The 14546-nt window shown below is 60.5% G+C and overlaps 2 protein-coding genes and 2 non-coding genes across 8 annotated transcripts; 1 reads left to right on the plus strand and 3 right to left on the minus strand.

The window, feature by feature from the left end:
* Window positions 1-889: 889 nt before the first annotated feature.
* On the minus strand, window positions 890-5903 carry SETD6 (SET domain containing 6, protein lysine methyltransferase). 2 transcript variants are annotated; one of them, XM_049804306.1, is made up of 9 exons: window positions 5862-5903; window positions 5548-5646; window positions 5310-5454; window positions 4607-4748; window positions 4113-4307; window positions 3813-3936; window positions 3319-3499; window positions 2944-3086; window positions 890-2408 (listed from the first exon to the last, which is right to left on the minus strand). In XM_049804306.1, the coding sequence occupies exons 1-9, from the start codon at window positions 5886-5888 to the stop codon at window positions 2097-2099; spliced, it is 1368 nt and encodes a 455-aa protein (XP_049660263.1). In that variant the 5' UTR covers window positions 5889-5903; the 3' UTR covers window positions 890-2096. The 2 variants fall into 2 exon arrangements, with proteins under 2 accessions (XP_049660263.1, XP_049660262.1); XM_049804305.1 differs by having other exon boundaries at window positions 5310-5646.
* Window positions 5904-6847: 944 nt separating this feature from the next.
* On the minus strand, window positions 6848-6919 carry TRNAH-GUG (transfer RNA histidin (anticodon GUG)). The gene has a single exon. It is a non-coding gene; the product is annotated as a tRNA-His (tRNA).
* Window positions 6920-7360: 441 nt separating this feature from the next.
* Window positions 7361-7433, plus strand: TRNAK-UUU (transfer RNA lysine (anticodon UUU)). Its single transcript has one exon. It is a non-coding gene; the product is annotated as a tRNA-Lys (tRNA).
* Window positions 7434-8369: 936 nt separating this feature from the next.
* LOC126040261 (SNF-related serine/threonine-protein kinase-like) lies at window positions 8370-13876 on the minus strand. Of its 4 annotated transcripts, none has more exons than XM_049804301.1 (6): window positions 13767-13876; window positions 12348-12970; window positions 10761-10902; window positions 10374-10586; window positions 10129-10266; window positions 8370-9976 (listed from the first exon to the last, which is right to left on the minus strand). In XM_049804301.1, the coding sequence occupies exons 2-6, from the start codon at window positions 12934-12936 to the stop codon at window positions 9109-9111; spliced, it is 1950 nt and encodes a 649-aa protein (XP_049660258.1). In that variant the 5' UTR covers window positions 12937-12970; window positions 13767-13876; the 3' UTR covers window positions 8370-9108. The 4 variants fall into 4 exon arrangements, with proteins under 4 accessions (XP_049660258.1, XP_049660260.1, XP_049660261.1 ...); XM_049804303.1 differs by having other exon boundaries at window positions 13691-13768; XM_049804304.1 differs by lacking the exon at window positions 13767-13876 and adding an exon at window positions 13698-13716.
* Window positions 13877-14546: the final 670 nt, after the last annotated feature.

A 14546-nucleotide genomic window follows, 5' to 3' on the forward strand; every position in this document is an offset into this window, starting at 1 on the left:
GACAGCAGATCAGCTTCCTTTCTAATGACTTGTGCCCTGCTATGATATTCCCTTCAGCAAGCATCTGTGCAAGGTTGCTAGTTAGCTGTAAATGAGGCTAAGTGGCTTAAGCCTTGCTCATGCTATAAAATCATTTACCCTATGCCTTGCAACCTAGCAGATAGTAGGAAATAGAGCTTCACTGCTTTCTTTTTAGATAATATCACTAGGTTGTTAAAGCTAGTTGACTGCTTTTTGGGTGGAGAGGTCAGGATTTCCTGCTTGGGCTTAAGGGACTGTGTAGCTGCCTGTGCTTTTGCTGCACAGAGCAAAAACTAGGTCCAGGGGACTAACTGTGCCAGTGGACTGCAGCTCAAAGGGAATTCTCTGTGACCTGTTTCTAGGCAGTGTTTTTCAGTCACCTGTGTGTCAAGGTGTAGTTTCTTGCCAGTTCCTACAGTTCCCTGGCATTTCCTGAGTAGGTCAGTAGTTGTGCTGAAACCGAGCCTTCTGAAGCTGGAATTTTTTTGTTCTGGTATTGCTTACCTTTCTCCTGTATTGGGTTAGGATACAGAGAAATCCCAGCAACCAGTTTTACTTTATCCTTTATCTCGTCTAGATACCATGACACTTTTTTCTGCTGTTCAACTAGCAAACCATAGGGTGAGCTTAGTAACTTGTCCTAATGACTCAAAGCTCAAAGGTCTCTCTGGTTCTGTACTAATGCTGCTGTACATGGCTGGTTCCCTTTATGCTTTAAGAACTGTTAGGCTGGTGTAAAGAGCAGGTGGAAGGCAGACAGGACTTAGCCAAGATCCCAGTAACTCAAGTTGGGCTGGTAGGATGAAGGCCCCTGCACTTCATATCCTCTCTTGGCAGGTAAGGAACCTGCAGCTGTCAAAGTAAATGGTACTGGTGTCAGCTCCCCGAGGATTACCAGTGTCCTTGCCAGCAGAGGCCCTGGGTGTAACACACTTCATGTTTAAGAAATGAAGACTAACCTCTTGAACCACTGTGTGCCTGGTTTGAAATCTAGTCTGTTGTAGGGAGAGAAGCACCAGGATGGCAGACTGGACTCTAAACAGCCACTGCATTACACCACTGTAAAAAGGGAATTAAATAAAGCTACCCTAGGTACTGTTAAACCACCCTGGCCCCCAGCAGTGCATGTAGGGCTGTAGGTGACCTTTATCTACATGAGTACAGTTTGCATTTTGCTTGTTTGCAATACTTCTAACTGCAGCAGCAGCAAAGATTCCCCCTCTTAGATGGGGCTTTGCACCCTGTTGAAGTAGACAGCGTTGGCTGGGTAAGAAACATTGTCTTTATTATATGTAGCTTGGCCTGCAAACCTCCAGTGTTTCGTCATGCAAGAACTGCTGGGGGAAAAATACTAATATATAACTAAACATGATGCAGAGCAATGCCTGAGTTCAGGGAAGAACTGTATCATCAACTGGAGGATGTGTATCAAATGCTTAGCCTACAGCAGCTGCAGAACTGTGACAGTGCTCCTTTAGTCTCAAGGCCATACAGGAGTGGCTTTTATAGAGGTAAAAGGAAATGCATCTTGCTATACTAAGGCTACATGAAAACCAGATGGATGGGCTTGTACTCTTTAAAATGCTCAGTATTAACTAAGTACAGGTGAAGAGTTTAGTGTTGTCAGCATGTTCACCTGCTGGATGTTTACTCTGAACCTCTGTAAGGTAAGAGCTACTAGCTGGATTTCTGCCCTCTTCATCTGGACAAGGAGCAGTTCTTGCCTTAAATTTCTGTTGCTCAATGAGGGAACCCACTTGCTATTCTGACAAGTGTCTGTCTGCTTTCCTAAAACAGCCAGTAGGAGGTCTGGGCTTTCTTAAGTCCTCTAGAAGAAAGGTGGTCATCGTGCTCCAGAGCTCCCATTGTAAGGTAAGGCCACCCAAAACCAATTCTCTGGTGTGGAGGATACTTTGTTTATGTAGAGGTAGCTAAAAAGCCACATGTCATATGAGGGACAAGTGGGCCTTCAATCTTGTCATCTATTATTGCTGCTGCAGAAGAGATGGCCAAAGGCTGACTTTCCCTTCCTGTGCACAGTTCCAGGCAGTTCACTTCCAAGGACAGTGAGGTTTCTAGCGTACCAGCTCTAGCAGCTGATGCAAGATCCTTTTCTGTCCATAGCGCACATGCAAAGCTTGCTGCTCCCTTCGACTCAGTTTCTCATAAGCCTCCTTGTTATTTAGCAAGTCCTGCTCTGCTTTCAAGTCTGACCCATAGGACTCCAGGGTCAGCAGCACGCTGTCGTAGAGGAGCTTCTTACAAGGGGTTTTGAGTTTGGAGAGAGCCTCGTTCGAAAGGGTAGAGTTTTCTTCTTCCTCACTGTCATCTTCCCACCCATCTTGTTCCTTATACTCTTTGAATTCTTCTTCGGACATGCACAGCACCTGTAGTGACCCAGGCAAAGAAGCAAGTCACCCAGCAGCATGAGTACATCAGGCTTTCTTCTCCACAGAAGTGTGGTTTTAGAGCCACACGGAGCAGGTGAATTGTTCCTCAGCTGTGCTAAAGGTCAGGGAGTAAAACTGGCTTAGATACCTAATCACAAGTAACTTGTGGGTTAGAAGAACACTCAAACAGCAAACCTGGCTGTTGGGAAGAGTCTTAAAGGACATATCAGCTGCTACCTACAAAGGTGCAACAGCTCTCTAGAACAGCAGTACCCATGGAGCCATTCAAGACTGGTATGTAAGCACATGTGGGTGGCTAGCTCAGGAAAGGAAGATGACTAACAGTACCTGTAGCCTGGGAGATGGGCAACCACACCCCCTACCACTTTTCATGCAGGAGGGTTAGTACCAAAATGTCTTTATGTATTTGTCCCCCTTCATTGAACTATTTTGCATGCTGCTTTGCCCAGCTGTGGTACACTTAGTGTGTGCTCTTCCTTGTGTATGTCTTCCACTGCTTGGCAGTGCTTACCTTCAGGGTCATGGACAGCTCTTCTTCTGTCAGCACCTCGTCCCAGCCAAGCACAAAGGCACCTTCTTCCCCCACCATCTCCAGCTGGCACAAGAAGTCCCACTGCTCTGAGACCAGCTGCTGCTGTGCTTCGCTTTTGGCACCTGTTTTCAAGACAGCAGAGCTGCAAACCCAACTTGGGTTGCAGCGGGGGGGGGGGGGGGGTGGTGAATGGAGAAGGGGAAACAGGAGGCAGAAAACCAAGGCATAGCCCCAGCACCTGAAATGCTGTGGAACAGGCTTATTTTTCATGTCATCCTTTATCCCTGTTTCATTACATCACTAACAGAGATCCCTGCCCCATCCTTTCCCAAAGTGGCTATGGGTGCCACTCACGCTGCAGTGCTGCTTTGCGTACTGTCACCATCTGGATGTCGGCCGTGTCGTTGGTGTTGCCAGGGTATGGCTCTGCAAAGCCGTACATGTGTAGGAGCTGCCAGTTGGCCATCTGCCCATACGTGTTGAAGATCTCTTGTCCTTTGCCAATAGGCTGTGTGGTAACCATTCGTAAACATTGCTGCAAGCAGGGAGAGAAGAGGCTCTCAGAGCTGTGGTGATCCTACAGCTCTCAGAAACAAGGTGTTTTGAAGAGGCTTAGATGACCGCAAGCTCTTCCTAGCTATAGCCAAGCATGCAGTGCAGTGGGGAAGTGTGTTGAGCAAAATAGCTTTGTAGTGAAATCCAGGCCAGACTTGCTTGCTCCCCTGGCAGGTGAGCAGTGCTGCTCTGGATTCAGAGAGATGGCCTTGCTGTGCCACCACTCCCAAAGGCCTTGCAAGCGAAGAGGAATCAGACTGTGATGATGCGTGGCGCAGTGGCTTTGCACTCACGGGAGCATATTCTAGGTTGGCGTTGTGGTTGGCCACATGGTTCAAAATATCTGCTACAGGCACCATCATGGGAGGATTGGGCCCCTTCTCATCTTCATCTTCCTCCTCCAAAGGTTCCTGAAAGCTAAGACAAGGGAGATGAAGACAAGCCCGTTGTACACCTTGCAGCGCAGAGCAAGCTTCACCTTATACTTACATACTTGTGTGACTGCAACCTTTTAAGTAACACAGCCTATGATCTTTTCTGTGATCCTACTGCTTGTCCTTGCTCCTGGTTGGAGCAGAGCCCTCGCTTCTCACCTGTAGGCCATGACAAATGCCACCAGCTGCTTGTACAACTCCAGTGTGTGCAGTTTGGGGTCAAAGATGTTGGGATGGGACTCCATGAATGGCAGGATGATGGAGCTGTACTCCAAGTGGATGTTAGCCAGGTCCTTGTCCACAGCTTCTGGGATGCCCGTGCCTTGCAGGAGCCTTGTTCGTTCTTCTTCAGGCCTGTTGAAAGGAAAAACAAAATAAACAGGTTTATCTCCGTCTGCCCCAGGCAGAAGGGTCTGTCAACTCCTTCCTCCTTCACAATCTCAGAATCCTGTTTTCTGGTTATGCCTGTAACTAGCTCCAACCCCAGGTAGTGGCTGAGAGGGTCTCTCAGGCTACAGCCCCCCAACAGAGGGATGGAGTCATCTGGTAGGACCACATCCATCCCCAAAACTCCTGGTCAGCAGCCCCTGGGCTGCACCTGCCTTCAGCTGTCACGTTGGGCCACCCTACAGCCCTGCTTGGTTTTACCTTACCAGAACATGGGGTGATCCAGGCTCCTGAAGTCCTGCCAGAGGGAGAAGTAAGGCTGCCACTGGGAGTTGCTGGCTGTGTACTCGTATAGCAGGGCGAGCAGCAGTGGCACCCAACCGGACTGGCTCTGCAGGGACTCCTGGGCTAAGGAACCAGGGATGATGGAGCAAAAGTAAGTTGAGCTGAGGTTTTGGTCCTTTTCCTCTGAGAACAAGTCTTCTAAGAAGCAAAGCTTGGTCCTACAACCCTCATTGTCTGTCTTCAGCCTGTGGTTGTGAGTTTCCCTTTTACTCTGTCAGATCTCTAGCAGAACCAGAAGCTGCCACGCTGGAGCCATGGCTAAGCTGGACAACCTGCTACCCCCACACCGCCCCCCCCTCACCCCGAGGCTCTGGGTGTCTTCACCGAGAATGGAACTGTGCTTTTCCCTAGCGGTGTCTGTCCTACGCCTTGAGGAAAGCATCACCGAGGGCGTGGCTGTCACTCAGCGCCCCCCGGTCCTACTGTTAACGGGCTCTTCTTCCTGCCCCCCACGGCTCCACGCTCCCGCAGGCACTACTGGGTACCCAGACCCCCCCTTTCCTAGCCGCTGTCTAACACTCCTGCACCCCCCGGTCCAGCACCCTGCACCAACCTTCATCATCCCCCCCGCCCCTTTACTCCTTCCACCCGCGAAGGAAGGTTGTCTGTCCGAGCCCAGCTCACCGTCCTGCAGGAGGGCGCGGATGGGGCTGGTGTGCTGGGAGAGCAGGGCCGAGCGAGGGACGCTGACGAGAACCTCTCCCACCTCCAGCTCCTCGGCCGCCAACATGCCGTATCCTGCCACCGCCCCCTCCCTGCTCAGACGGACCTTGGGCGAGAAGGGAGCGGGGAGGAAGCGGGGAGGAAGGAAAAGGAGATGGGGGGGGGGGGTGGTGGAGGGCCACGGCCGGCGCTGCCTCACCTTCGGGTTGAGCTTCACCCCGGCCCGCCCGCACCACGCCAGGAAGGCGGAGAGGGGGTCGGCGCTGCCCTGTCCCCGGCCGCTGCTCCCGGCCGCTGCCTGCGGGTGAGAACGCGGGGCGGGGGGGGGAGACTCGCTTCAGCAAGGAGCGGACGAGCAGAGCGCCGGGGCCGTGCCCGGACGCCCCCACCCCGAGGGCCGGGGTCAGCTCTCCCCAGACCCCAGGCCGCACTAGGCACACGGGGAGGGGGGGCGGACCGGGCGCGCTGCCGGCAGAGCCCCCCGGAGCGGACCCCCCCCACACCCCCCAGTACCTTGGGCCTCTTGGGCGCCGACGCCATGGCGCTGCGAACACGTGGTCCTCCACCACGTGGGTTCTCTTCCGGGTAGGCGGGGAGCTCCACCCTTCTTTCCCGGACGGCGGCCGCCGAGGGCCAGGAAAAGTGGGGGGGGGGGGGGGGGGGGGGGGGAATAGGGGCACGACGGGGCCCTGCAGCCCCCTCTGCGTGCCGGTCTGGGAGGGCCTTGTAGGGCCTGTCTGAGGGGTTTAGGGGGCTCACAGCACCACTTTGTGGGGTCCGGGGGCCTCATCACGCCTCTCCCTGCCCCGCCTCCCGGCCCCTGCTCTGCCCTGCGCCCGCGGGGGGCTTTTCCCCGAGGGCCAGGTGTCCCCGCGCCACCCCCCCCCCCCCCAGGTCCTGGTGCACCTCAAGGGGCTGCGGTGCCTCGGTGGCTGCGGCGGGGTCACGCCACCAGACGTGGGTTAAAAGGAGCCGGCTCTAATTAATCAGGATAATTAAGCCCATGGCCTTATTCAGTCAACATCCCACTAACCAACCGCATGTGCCACGCTCCCATCTCCCTTCTCGGGCTTTCCCGAGGCACGCGGTCGCCCCTCCGTTCCCCCAGCTAATTAATCGGTCCCATCAGCAGGGAGGGTAGACGCCCTCACCGGTTGCTCTTAATGAAGCCAAGTAGCTCACACGAAGTGGTCGAAGAGGCCCCACGAGGCTCGTTGCGGGAGCGGGCCGTCCGTGTGGCTCTCCCGCCACCCCGTGAGCAGTTGGGGGTGGCTTTAAGCTTCTCCAGCCCCTTCCGAGCTGGGCTGGGCTGGCAGGCTGGGTTCCCCGCGGGGCGGAACCGGGAGGGATGGCAAGAGAAAAGGGAGGGTGGCCTTCGGGAGCCCCTCCGAGGGCACGGCGTCTTCGCAAACCACCACCACCACCACCGCCACCCCGCCGCCGCCTCCCCGGCGCCTTCGGCCCGGCCTTCGCCAGCACCGGGCCGTTGGCAAAAGCCTTGCTGTGACTCGGATTCGAACCGAGGTTGCTGCGGCCACAACGCAGAGTACTGACCACTATACGATCACAGCCGCCGAGCGGGGGGCCCCGCGCCGCCGCTCCTCTCCTCCGGCCGCATCCCCCCGGCCTGCCTCGGGGAGCGGTGGGGAGGCGGCGGAGGTCTTTCTTGCGGCCGCCCCCGCGGCACCCCGCTCGCCCTCCCCGCGGGCGCGCCCCTACGGCCCCGGCCCCGGCCCCGCGTCGGGATCGGCGCCCCGGGGCGAGGCCGGCCCGGGCCGCGGCCCGAAGCCGGGTGCTGAGCCCGGCGGGCGCGGGCGGCCCCCCCGGGGCGCCGCGGGGGGGCGGGGGGACGAGGTCGAAGCGGGGCGCCGCGGGGGTGGGGACGAGGTCGAAGCGGGGCGCCGCGGGGGGGGGACGAGGTCGAAGCGAGCCCCCGCGTTGTCCCGCCGGCGCCGCAGGGAAGTGGGGTCCCGGGTGCCCGTCGCGGACGTGCCCCGAGGGCGCGGGCAGGAGCCTGGATAGCTCAGTTGGGAGAGCATCAGACTTTTAATCTGAGGGTCCAGGGTTCAAGCCCCTGTTCAGGCGAAGGCGTTATCCTTTAGGAGCCCGCGAGCAGCACCTCTTCCTGCAGCCAGGGTCCCGCGGGGGCTGCAGGCTCCCCAGGGCACACCGCCCCGCTGCTTCTTTTCCCACCATCACCTCCCTAGGGATCTTTCCAGTGCCGGTTCCACCCCATCTGACACTCACACAGCACCAGTTTCTTCTTCCAGCCACCCAGTACTGCAGAAAGGGGGATCCCATGTTGGATGATGGGGACCAGCAAGGGTGTTATTTGGGGGTACACATGGAGGGAGATACAGAACGAGGGAGAAAATGGGATGGAAGAGGGAGGGATGCAGCAGAGCTGGAGGGAAGGCAAGCCAGGGCTGGACGAGGGAACTGGGGGGCTCAGGGGTGGCCTGTGGCCCCACCCCAGGATTAGGGGGTGGGGAGCTATTGGGGGCACCCCTGGGGCTGAGTGCAGTTGACCCTCGAGCCTCACTGGAGATGTGCAGTACCCTCTGCCTGCCTTTTGGCGTGCCCCAGGTGCTCCTTGCACCTTTGGGTGTTCCCCATCCTTGTCCTTATTCCTCTCTGTGCCCCCCGCCCCCCCCCGACCTCCATTTTGGGCCCCCACTCTGCCTCGAGGGACACCTGCAGACGCCCCACATTTCCCCAAACCTCACTCTTCCCCAAAAGGGGCTGCGGCAGCAGCTGCTTTCCCCCCTCCACAGGGACGGCGACGTAGCGGTGGTGGCTGGGCACGCCGGCCAGGCAGTGCCAAAACAGCCCTGGGCAGGGAATGCCTGTGCCCACTGCACCCTGTGCCCATCGCACAGCCCCCCCAAACCAGCCACCACCACCACCCCCACACACCTTGGCTCAGGTAGATGCTCCCCAGGCAGCCACCCCTGGTGCCCCGGCCTTTGCAGGGTGGGAGGACGGTGGTGGTTTTTTTGCAGTGAGACACGGCACCCCGCATCAGCCCACGAGCTTATTTTATTGGCCCAATAAACTTTGCTTCCCAGCGGCTCCAATCCCTCCTGCGCGCCTGCCGCACAGCTCGGGCCGAGCTCTGGCCCGTGCCTCAGTCGTCATTCATTTCTTGCCAGCAAGAAAACAAAGAGATAATAAATAGGAAGCTTATTTGCAGGGGAGGCCCAGGGGACAGCCTCGGGTCACGCGCAGCCACAGGCAGGGCTGCGCCTGGCCCCGGCGGGGGCCGGGGACGGCGTGGCGGGGGGTGACACGCTGCAGGCAGACAAACGATTGCCCCACGGCTGCCGTGGGCAAGACAGCCTGGCCCTGGGGCCATGCATGCTGCAGGGCTGGGGAGGGAGCCGTCGTCCCAGGGAGGGAATATAGCAATCTCTATTTAATTACATTAAAATAGACTATTTAAAAAAATTATTTCTAGTAGTTAAAAAATGTGTTGTGGTCCACCCAACCCCGGCGGGGCCGTGGAGCTGCCCCCGGCAGCCCCAGGGGTTTGGGGACAGGCTGGCCGGGGTGGGGATGGACCCCAAACCCACCTCATCCCCCGGACAGTCCCATCCCAGGGGGTCTGTCGCAGTGGGTGCCGGGGGTGGGTGCTAGCTGTGTGGGCACCGCAGGTGACAAAGCAGGGGCACTGTGACCCCCGCCAGCCCCATGCTCTGCGGGTCACAAGCAGACCAAAAGCAGGGGAGCTGTCGCCCTCCTGGACCCTCACCCCAAGGACTTAAATGACGTGGCAGCAGTTGAACTGCCCCAGTGAGAGGAGGCTCTCCTTGGAGCCTGGCCGGATTTTGAAGGCCAGGGCTTTCTCACAGAGCGGGAACTGCAGGAGCCTGTCCCGCAGGCTGCCCCCCTTGCTCTTGCCCGGGTCCAGCTTGATCACACTCTCCGCGCCCCCCTCGGTGCCCCCCGGGGCTGAGCTCTCCACTGGCCACCGGGCCGGGCTGGTGGGTGCCCCCTGCCCCGGGGACTTGTCCATGGGGCTCGCGAGGGTGGTGGGGGTCGTCTCTGGCCCCAGCACCTGGGGGACCCCAGCAGAGCTGCTGCGGGGTGATGGGCCGTCTCCCCTTTCCCTGGGGAGCTCTGCCGAGGAGCCCCCAGCCTCTCCGTCCTCCTCCCTCCTAGGGGGCTCAGCTCTGTCCCCCTGCATCGCTGGGGGACCCCGGCCCCCACTCACTCCCTTCCCGGCCCAGGCTGCCCCCGGGCGCCCACCCCAGCCCCCCAGCTCGGCCCCTGGTCCCCACACCTCCCTGCGGCCAGGTGGGCGGCGGGCGTGCAGGAAGGCTCGCATCTGCTCCTGGTTCAGCGAGCTGCTCTTCCTCTCCATGGCACTGGGCCTCCCCTCCTCCTCCTCCTCCTCCTCCTCCTCTTCCTCCTCACAGATCTGCTGCAGGGCTGGGGTGCTCTTGGTGATGGTGGTGTCAACAGCAGGGACCTTCAGCAGGGTCCGGGGGGGCTGCCGGCCGCCAATGTCGCCTCCGGTGGATAGGGGAGGCAGCCGGGACCCTGCGGCGAGGCCACCTGGCACCTCTGTAAAGGGCAAGAGGCCGCTGGTGCTGCCCATGGGGCCGAACGTGTCCGATAAGTTGGTCCTGAAAAAGCGGAGGGATGGAGGTGTTGGTACCCAGCCAGGCATCGTGAAGGCTGTGGCAAGAAAGGGGACGGGGAATTGGCTGGGACCCTGCGCTGGGGACCTGGGGTGGCATGAGGGAGATGTGGGACAGGGGGTAGCAGGAGGGCTCACCTGCTCTGTACCTCCTTGGCCAGGTTGTAGACGAGGCTGAGGCGGTGGCCCTGCTTCTCCTGCTTCTCCCGCAGCATCCTCTCCGCCAGCAGGAAATACGTGGCTGTGATGTGGTTGTAGCGGTCAGCCTCCAGTGCCCTGCGTGGGACCGAGGGACCCACATCAACGCGTGAGGAACGTGCTCAGAGGGACCCCTAGAGCCCTTCGCAGGGGCTCCTGCCTTGGCATCCCACCCCATCACTCACTCCTGGATGGTGTCCCGATCCGCAATGTTCCCGCACATCATGGCCTGGAGGATGATTTCGTGCTCCTCCTTGGACACACGCTTGTGGGAGGTGAGGGGCAGCAGGCAGCGGCTGGCGGGGGACGGGTCCACGCCCTGCAGCCACGCGTGGCCCTCGATCTGCTCCAGAGAGGCTCGCTGCTTCGGGTCCCGCTGCAGCATCCTGGAGATGAGACTGTGGGGGAAAGGGGCGATGCTGCAATCCTGCGGCAGCACACGAGCCCTGGAGATGGCAGCTTTACCGCCCTTTCCCACCCCAGCTCCCAGGCTTCCCCCGGGGATGAGGCATCCACGCCCGGGGGCAGGGAATTGGGGTCCAGGGGGATCTGGGGCAGAGAGAGGTGCTTACTCAGCACACTGTGCAGAGACGTGCGGGGGGACGGTGTAGCGGCAATCCATGATCATGGTGAGGGTCTCGCTGTCGTTGGCCTCCTGGAAGGGGGGGTGGCCGCACACCAGCATGTAGAGGATGACCCCCAGGCTCCAGATGTCTGCAAGAAGCAGCAGCAGTTCAGGTTGTACCCACCATGGCCCAGGAGAGAGGTGGGACCGCCCCACCAGGCCCCAGTGCCTATCCAGCAGAGACCAATGCTCACTGGGATGCTCCCAGGTCCTGCCCCATGGATGTTCCATGTCCCACAGATGGGGAAGCCACAGCCCCACCAAGGCAGGGAAGGACCTTCCCCATCCCCAGATCCAAGCAGGTCTCAAAGGGCTTCACCAAAGCAGTTGAGATCTTAACCCCTTTTTGAGGTGAGGACAGGGAAGCCAGCCCCAAGCTCTGTCCCCCACAGTCACCCAGCCACGGCACCGTTTCACGTCATTACTCAGCTTCCCAGTTCCCAAACAGACCCCACCACAACCATCCTGGCACTGGGCTGTGCCGGAGGGGACATCACAGCCATGCGACAGGGACACAGCACTGATCTGGGCCTTCCAGCTGCGTGGGCACCAGCTGGAGCGGGACCGCTGCCCTGCCCTGGGGACAGGGAGAGAGCCAGCAGCATCTTCACCCGCTCCTCCTGACGAGTGCAGAAACTCTACTCTCCGCAAAAGCGCTTTTTTAGGATGCTGAGCACGCCCCGGGGCTCTCTGTTAATACCTTCAGCTTCTTAACTCAAGTGCTGCGTCTGGAAATTTTTCATCTGTGCTGGTTTTCTCCCTTCATTTCTCTTTGCAGAGCCACCAGCTTATTTTTCTACCATTTCTACAAGCTATCCCCGTTCTCAACTCCAGAGCCGCCTTTCCCTGAGCCAACATTAGGCTTTTTCCTTTAAGCGCTAGGGTTTTGTTCTGCTAAATCCTCCTGCCCCAAATTCCAGCGGCACTGGCTCAGGTCCTGCTTCCCTCTTGCATCTCCTCTGTCCCAGCAGAACCACTTGGTGTCCCCAGCACCGCAGGACAGTCTCCCCAGCCCTCCTGCACCCTGGCCAGGGGAGGAAGGGCGCTGGGAGCCACGGAGAGGAAGTGGTTTTCAGGGTGGGGATGGAGCAAAGGAAACTTTTGGAGCTCCTCCACCCAAACAGCAGCATCCCCAGCAGGTTTCCTTCCGGCATCACCCCCCTCAAACAACCGCTAGAGCTGGCTTGCCGGTGGCTGCACCCTCGCGCTGCTCCTCCCGAGCCCCGGCGGATGCCACGTCAGGCTTGCAGCCTGCTTGTGCTTTTTCCCATCCCTGGCACAAACCATCACTCCGTGGGATCTCGGTGGGTGCAGGGATGGTCTCCACAGTGAGAACCACCCTGTGCCAGGGCGGGCCTGGGTACCCGAGCACCCAAGGGGACAGGATTGCTCCCTGTGGGAACAGCAGTGCCACTGGGGCATGGGTGCTCCCAGCCTAAGGGCCAAAAGTGAGGTGGTACCCAGCAGGCAGGACCATGCTCCGGGCAAGGGGCACAAGGGAGGCAGGTCTGTGGCTGCGCCCCACTGCCCTTACCAACAGCTGGGGCATCGTACTCATCCCCGAGCAGGATCTCGGGTGCCGAATAGGCCAGTGAGCCGCAGCTGGTGGTGAGCATCTTGCCAGGTTGGAAGCGGTTGCTGAAGCCAAAGTCGGTGAGCTTGACCACCCCCTGCTCCTGGAAGAAGACCACGTTCTCGGGCTTGAGGTCACGGTGCACCACGTGGAGCTTGTGGCAGTAGGAGATGGCATGGACGATCTGGGCGAAGTAGTGCTTGGCCCGTGTCTCGGCCAGCCCGCCCTCATGCCGCATGATGTGGTCAAACATGTCCCCACCATCGCCCAGCTCCAGGATGAGGTAGAGCTTGGCATGGGTGTCAATGACCTCGTAGAGGCGCACCACGTTGGGGTGCTGGACCAGCTTCATGCAGCGCACCTCTTGCAGGAGCTGCCCCGCTGCCTCCCCTGCCAGCTTGCTCTTGTCGATCACCTTGACGGCCACCCGCTGCCCGGTGAAGACGTGCCGCGCCAGCTTCACCACTGCAAAGTGGCCCTTGCCCAGCGTGCGCTCCAGGTCGTACAGCCCCGCGATCTTCCCCTCGCCGCAGCCCTGCGACCCAGCCATGGTGGTGGCGTCAGGCGGGGACAGGCATCGGGCGCTGTGGGATGGGGGAGCTGCTGAGCAATGTGGCGTGGGGGATGGGGCACCCCCAAATACCAGGTCCCCCAGCACCGTGGACACCAGGATCCCCAGCACATCAGAGTCCCCAGCACCCTGGGCACCCCCGACACCCCACCTCCCGGTCCCCAGCATCCCAGGACCTGGGCACCCGTCTATGACCCCACCTCCAGTCCCCAGCACCCCGGACATCCCAATACTCCCACCACCACTCCTCAGCACCCTAGGGCAACCCGACACCCCCATGTCCAGGTCCCCAGTACCCTGTGTACCCCAATACCCCTACTTCCAGGTCTCCAGCACCCTGGGTAGCCTAATACCCTCCCCCCCAGGTCCCCAGCACCTTAGGCACCCCAATACCTCACCTCCAATCCCCCACCACTCTGGGTTCTCCCATACCCCACCTCCTGATCCCCATGACCCCAGCACCACGGGGACCCCAATACCCTCACCTCCACTCCCCAGCACCCTGGTCACCCTCATACTCCCACCTCCAGACCCCCATCACCCTGGGCACCGCCATATCGCCAACCTCCAGGTCTCCAGCACCCTGGGCACCCCAATACCCTCACCTCCACTCCCCAGCACCCTGGACACCCCCATGCCCCACCTCCAGGCCCCCTTCACCCCAGCCCCCCCCCCCCCCCCCCCAGCCCGGGCACCCCAATACCCCACCCCCAGCACCCTGCACACCCCATACCCCCCACCCCGCGCTCCCCGGGATCCCGCAGCACCCCGAGGCCCCCCGGGCCGCGTCCCGGCGGAGCCCCACGCACCGGGACGGCGGAGCTGGGGCCGCCGGGGCTGCGGCTGCCCGGGCGCGCCCGCCCCGCTGACGTCAGGGCGGCTCCGGGCTCGCGCCTTAAAGGGCCCCGTCCGCCGCCCGCCGGGGCTGAGGCCGGAGCGATGCTCATCGCACCTTCCGAAGCGGAGGCCCCTGGTAGCGCTGTCCGCCGCCCCGCCGGCTGACGGCGGCCCCCGAGAGGGGCCCTCAGCCTGGCTCATTAGTGCCCATTTGCGGTGGCGGGGACTGGGTTGGCATTAGTGGTGACGAGGGCCGGTAACGAGCTAAATGAGCCGCCCGCCTGCCAGGCCGCTTCCAGGAAGAGAGGAAGAGCCCCCTGCCCCGGCTTGTCTCCCGAGGGTCCCGCCATGGGGCGGGCACCCGCCCTGCTGCCCTCCTGCCCGGAGTGCCTGCTGACGGGCATCTCTGCCGTGCCGCCGACCCGCTCCGTCGCCCGCTCCCACCCTCGCTGAGAGCAAGGAGCACCGAGCCGGGGCTGGGGGCGCAGGCTCGGCCCCCCGTTCCCCTCCACTGTGAGCCTTCTTTTTCCTGGAAGTGGCCCGGCGAGCGGCCGGCTCTCTCATTTAGCTCGTTACTGGCCGTAGGGATGCGCACAAAGCAGACGTTGCTCCTGCAGATTAAAAAGCTCTCAGCGCGGCCGCCCTCATTACCGCTAATGCCTTCCCAGAAGTCCTCTGCTCGCGGCCTCGCAGGCTGCAAACAGGCCCTAATGAGCTGGGCTGAGGGCCCCGCTCAGGGGCTGGTGTCAGGC

Source organism: Accipiter gentilis, chromosome 7 (genome assembly GCF_929443795.1).
Source record: "Accipiter gentilis chromosome 7, bAccGen1.1, whole genome shotgun sequence".
NCBI lineage: Eukaryota > Metazoa > Chordata > Aves > Accipitriformes > Accipitridae > Astur > Astur gentilis.

Excerpts from the sequence above, each read along its gene's own strand:
- LOC126040261 (XM_049804300.1), bottom strand. The coding sequence starts at position 13,236 with ATGGGGGTGTCGGGTTGCCCTAGGGTGCTGAGGAGTGGTGGTGGGAGT. Across the intron at positions 10,903-12,347 it reads GTACGATGCCCCAGCTGTTG|ACATCTGGAGCCTGGGGGTC; the intron begins GTAAGGGCAGTG and ends TGCTTCTTGCAG. Across the intron at positions 10,267-10,373 it reads GATCGGGACACCATCCAGGA|GGCACTGGAGGCTGACCGCT; the intron begins GTGAGTGATGGG and ends GGTCCCACGCAG.
- SETD6 (XM_049804305.1), bottom strand. The coding sequence starts at position 5,888 with ATGGCGTCGGCGCCCAAGAGGCCCAAG. Across the intron at positions 5,647-5,861 it reads CGGCGCCCAAGAGGCCCAAG|GCAGCGGCCGGGAGCAGCGG; the intron begins GTACTGGGGGGT and ends TCTCACCCGCAG. Across the intron at positions 3,087-3,318 it reads ACGCAAAGCAGCACTGCAGC|GTGCCAAAAGCGAAGCACAG; the intron begins GTGAGTGGCACC and ends TCTTGAAAACAG.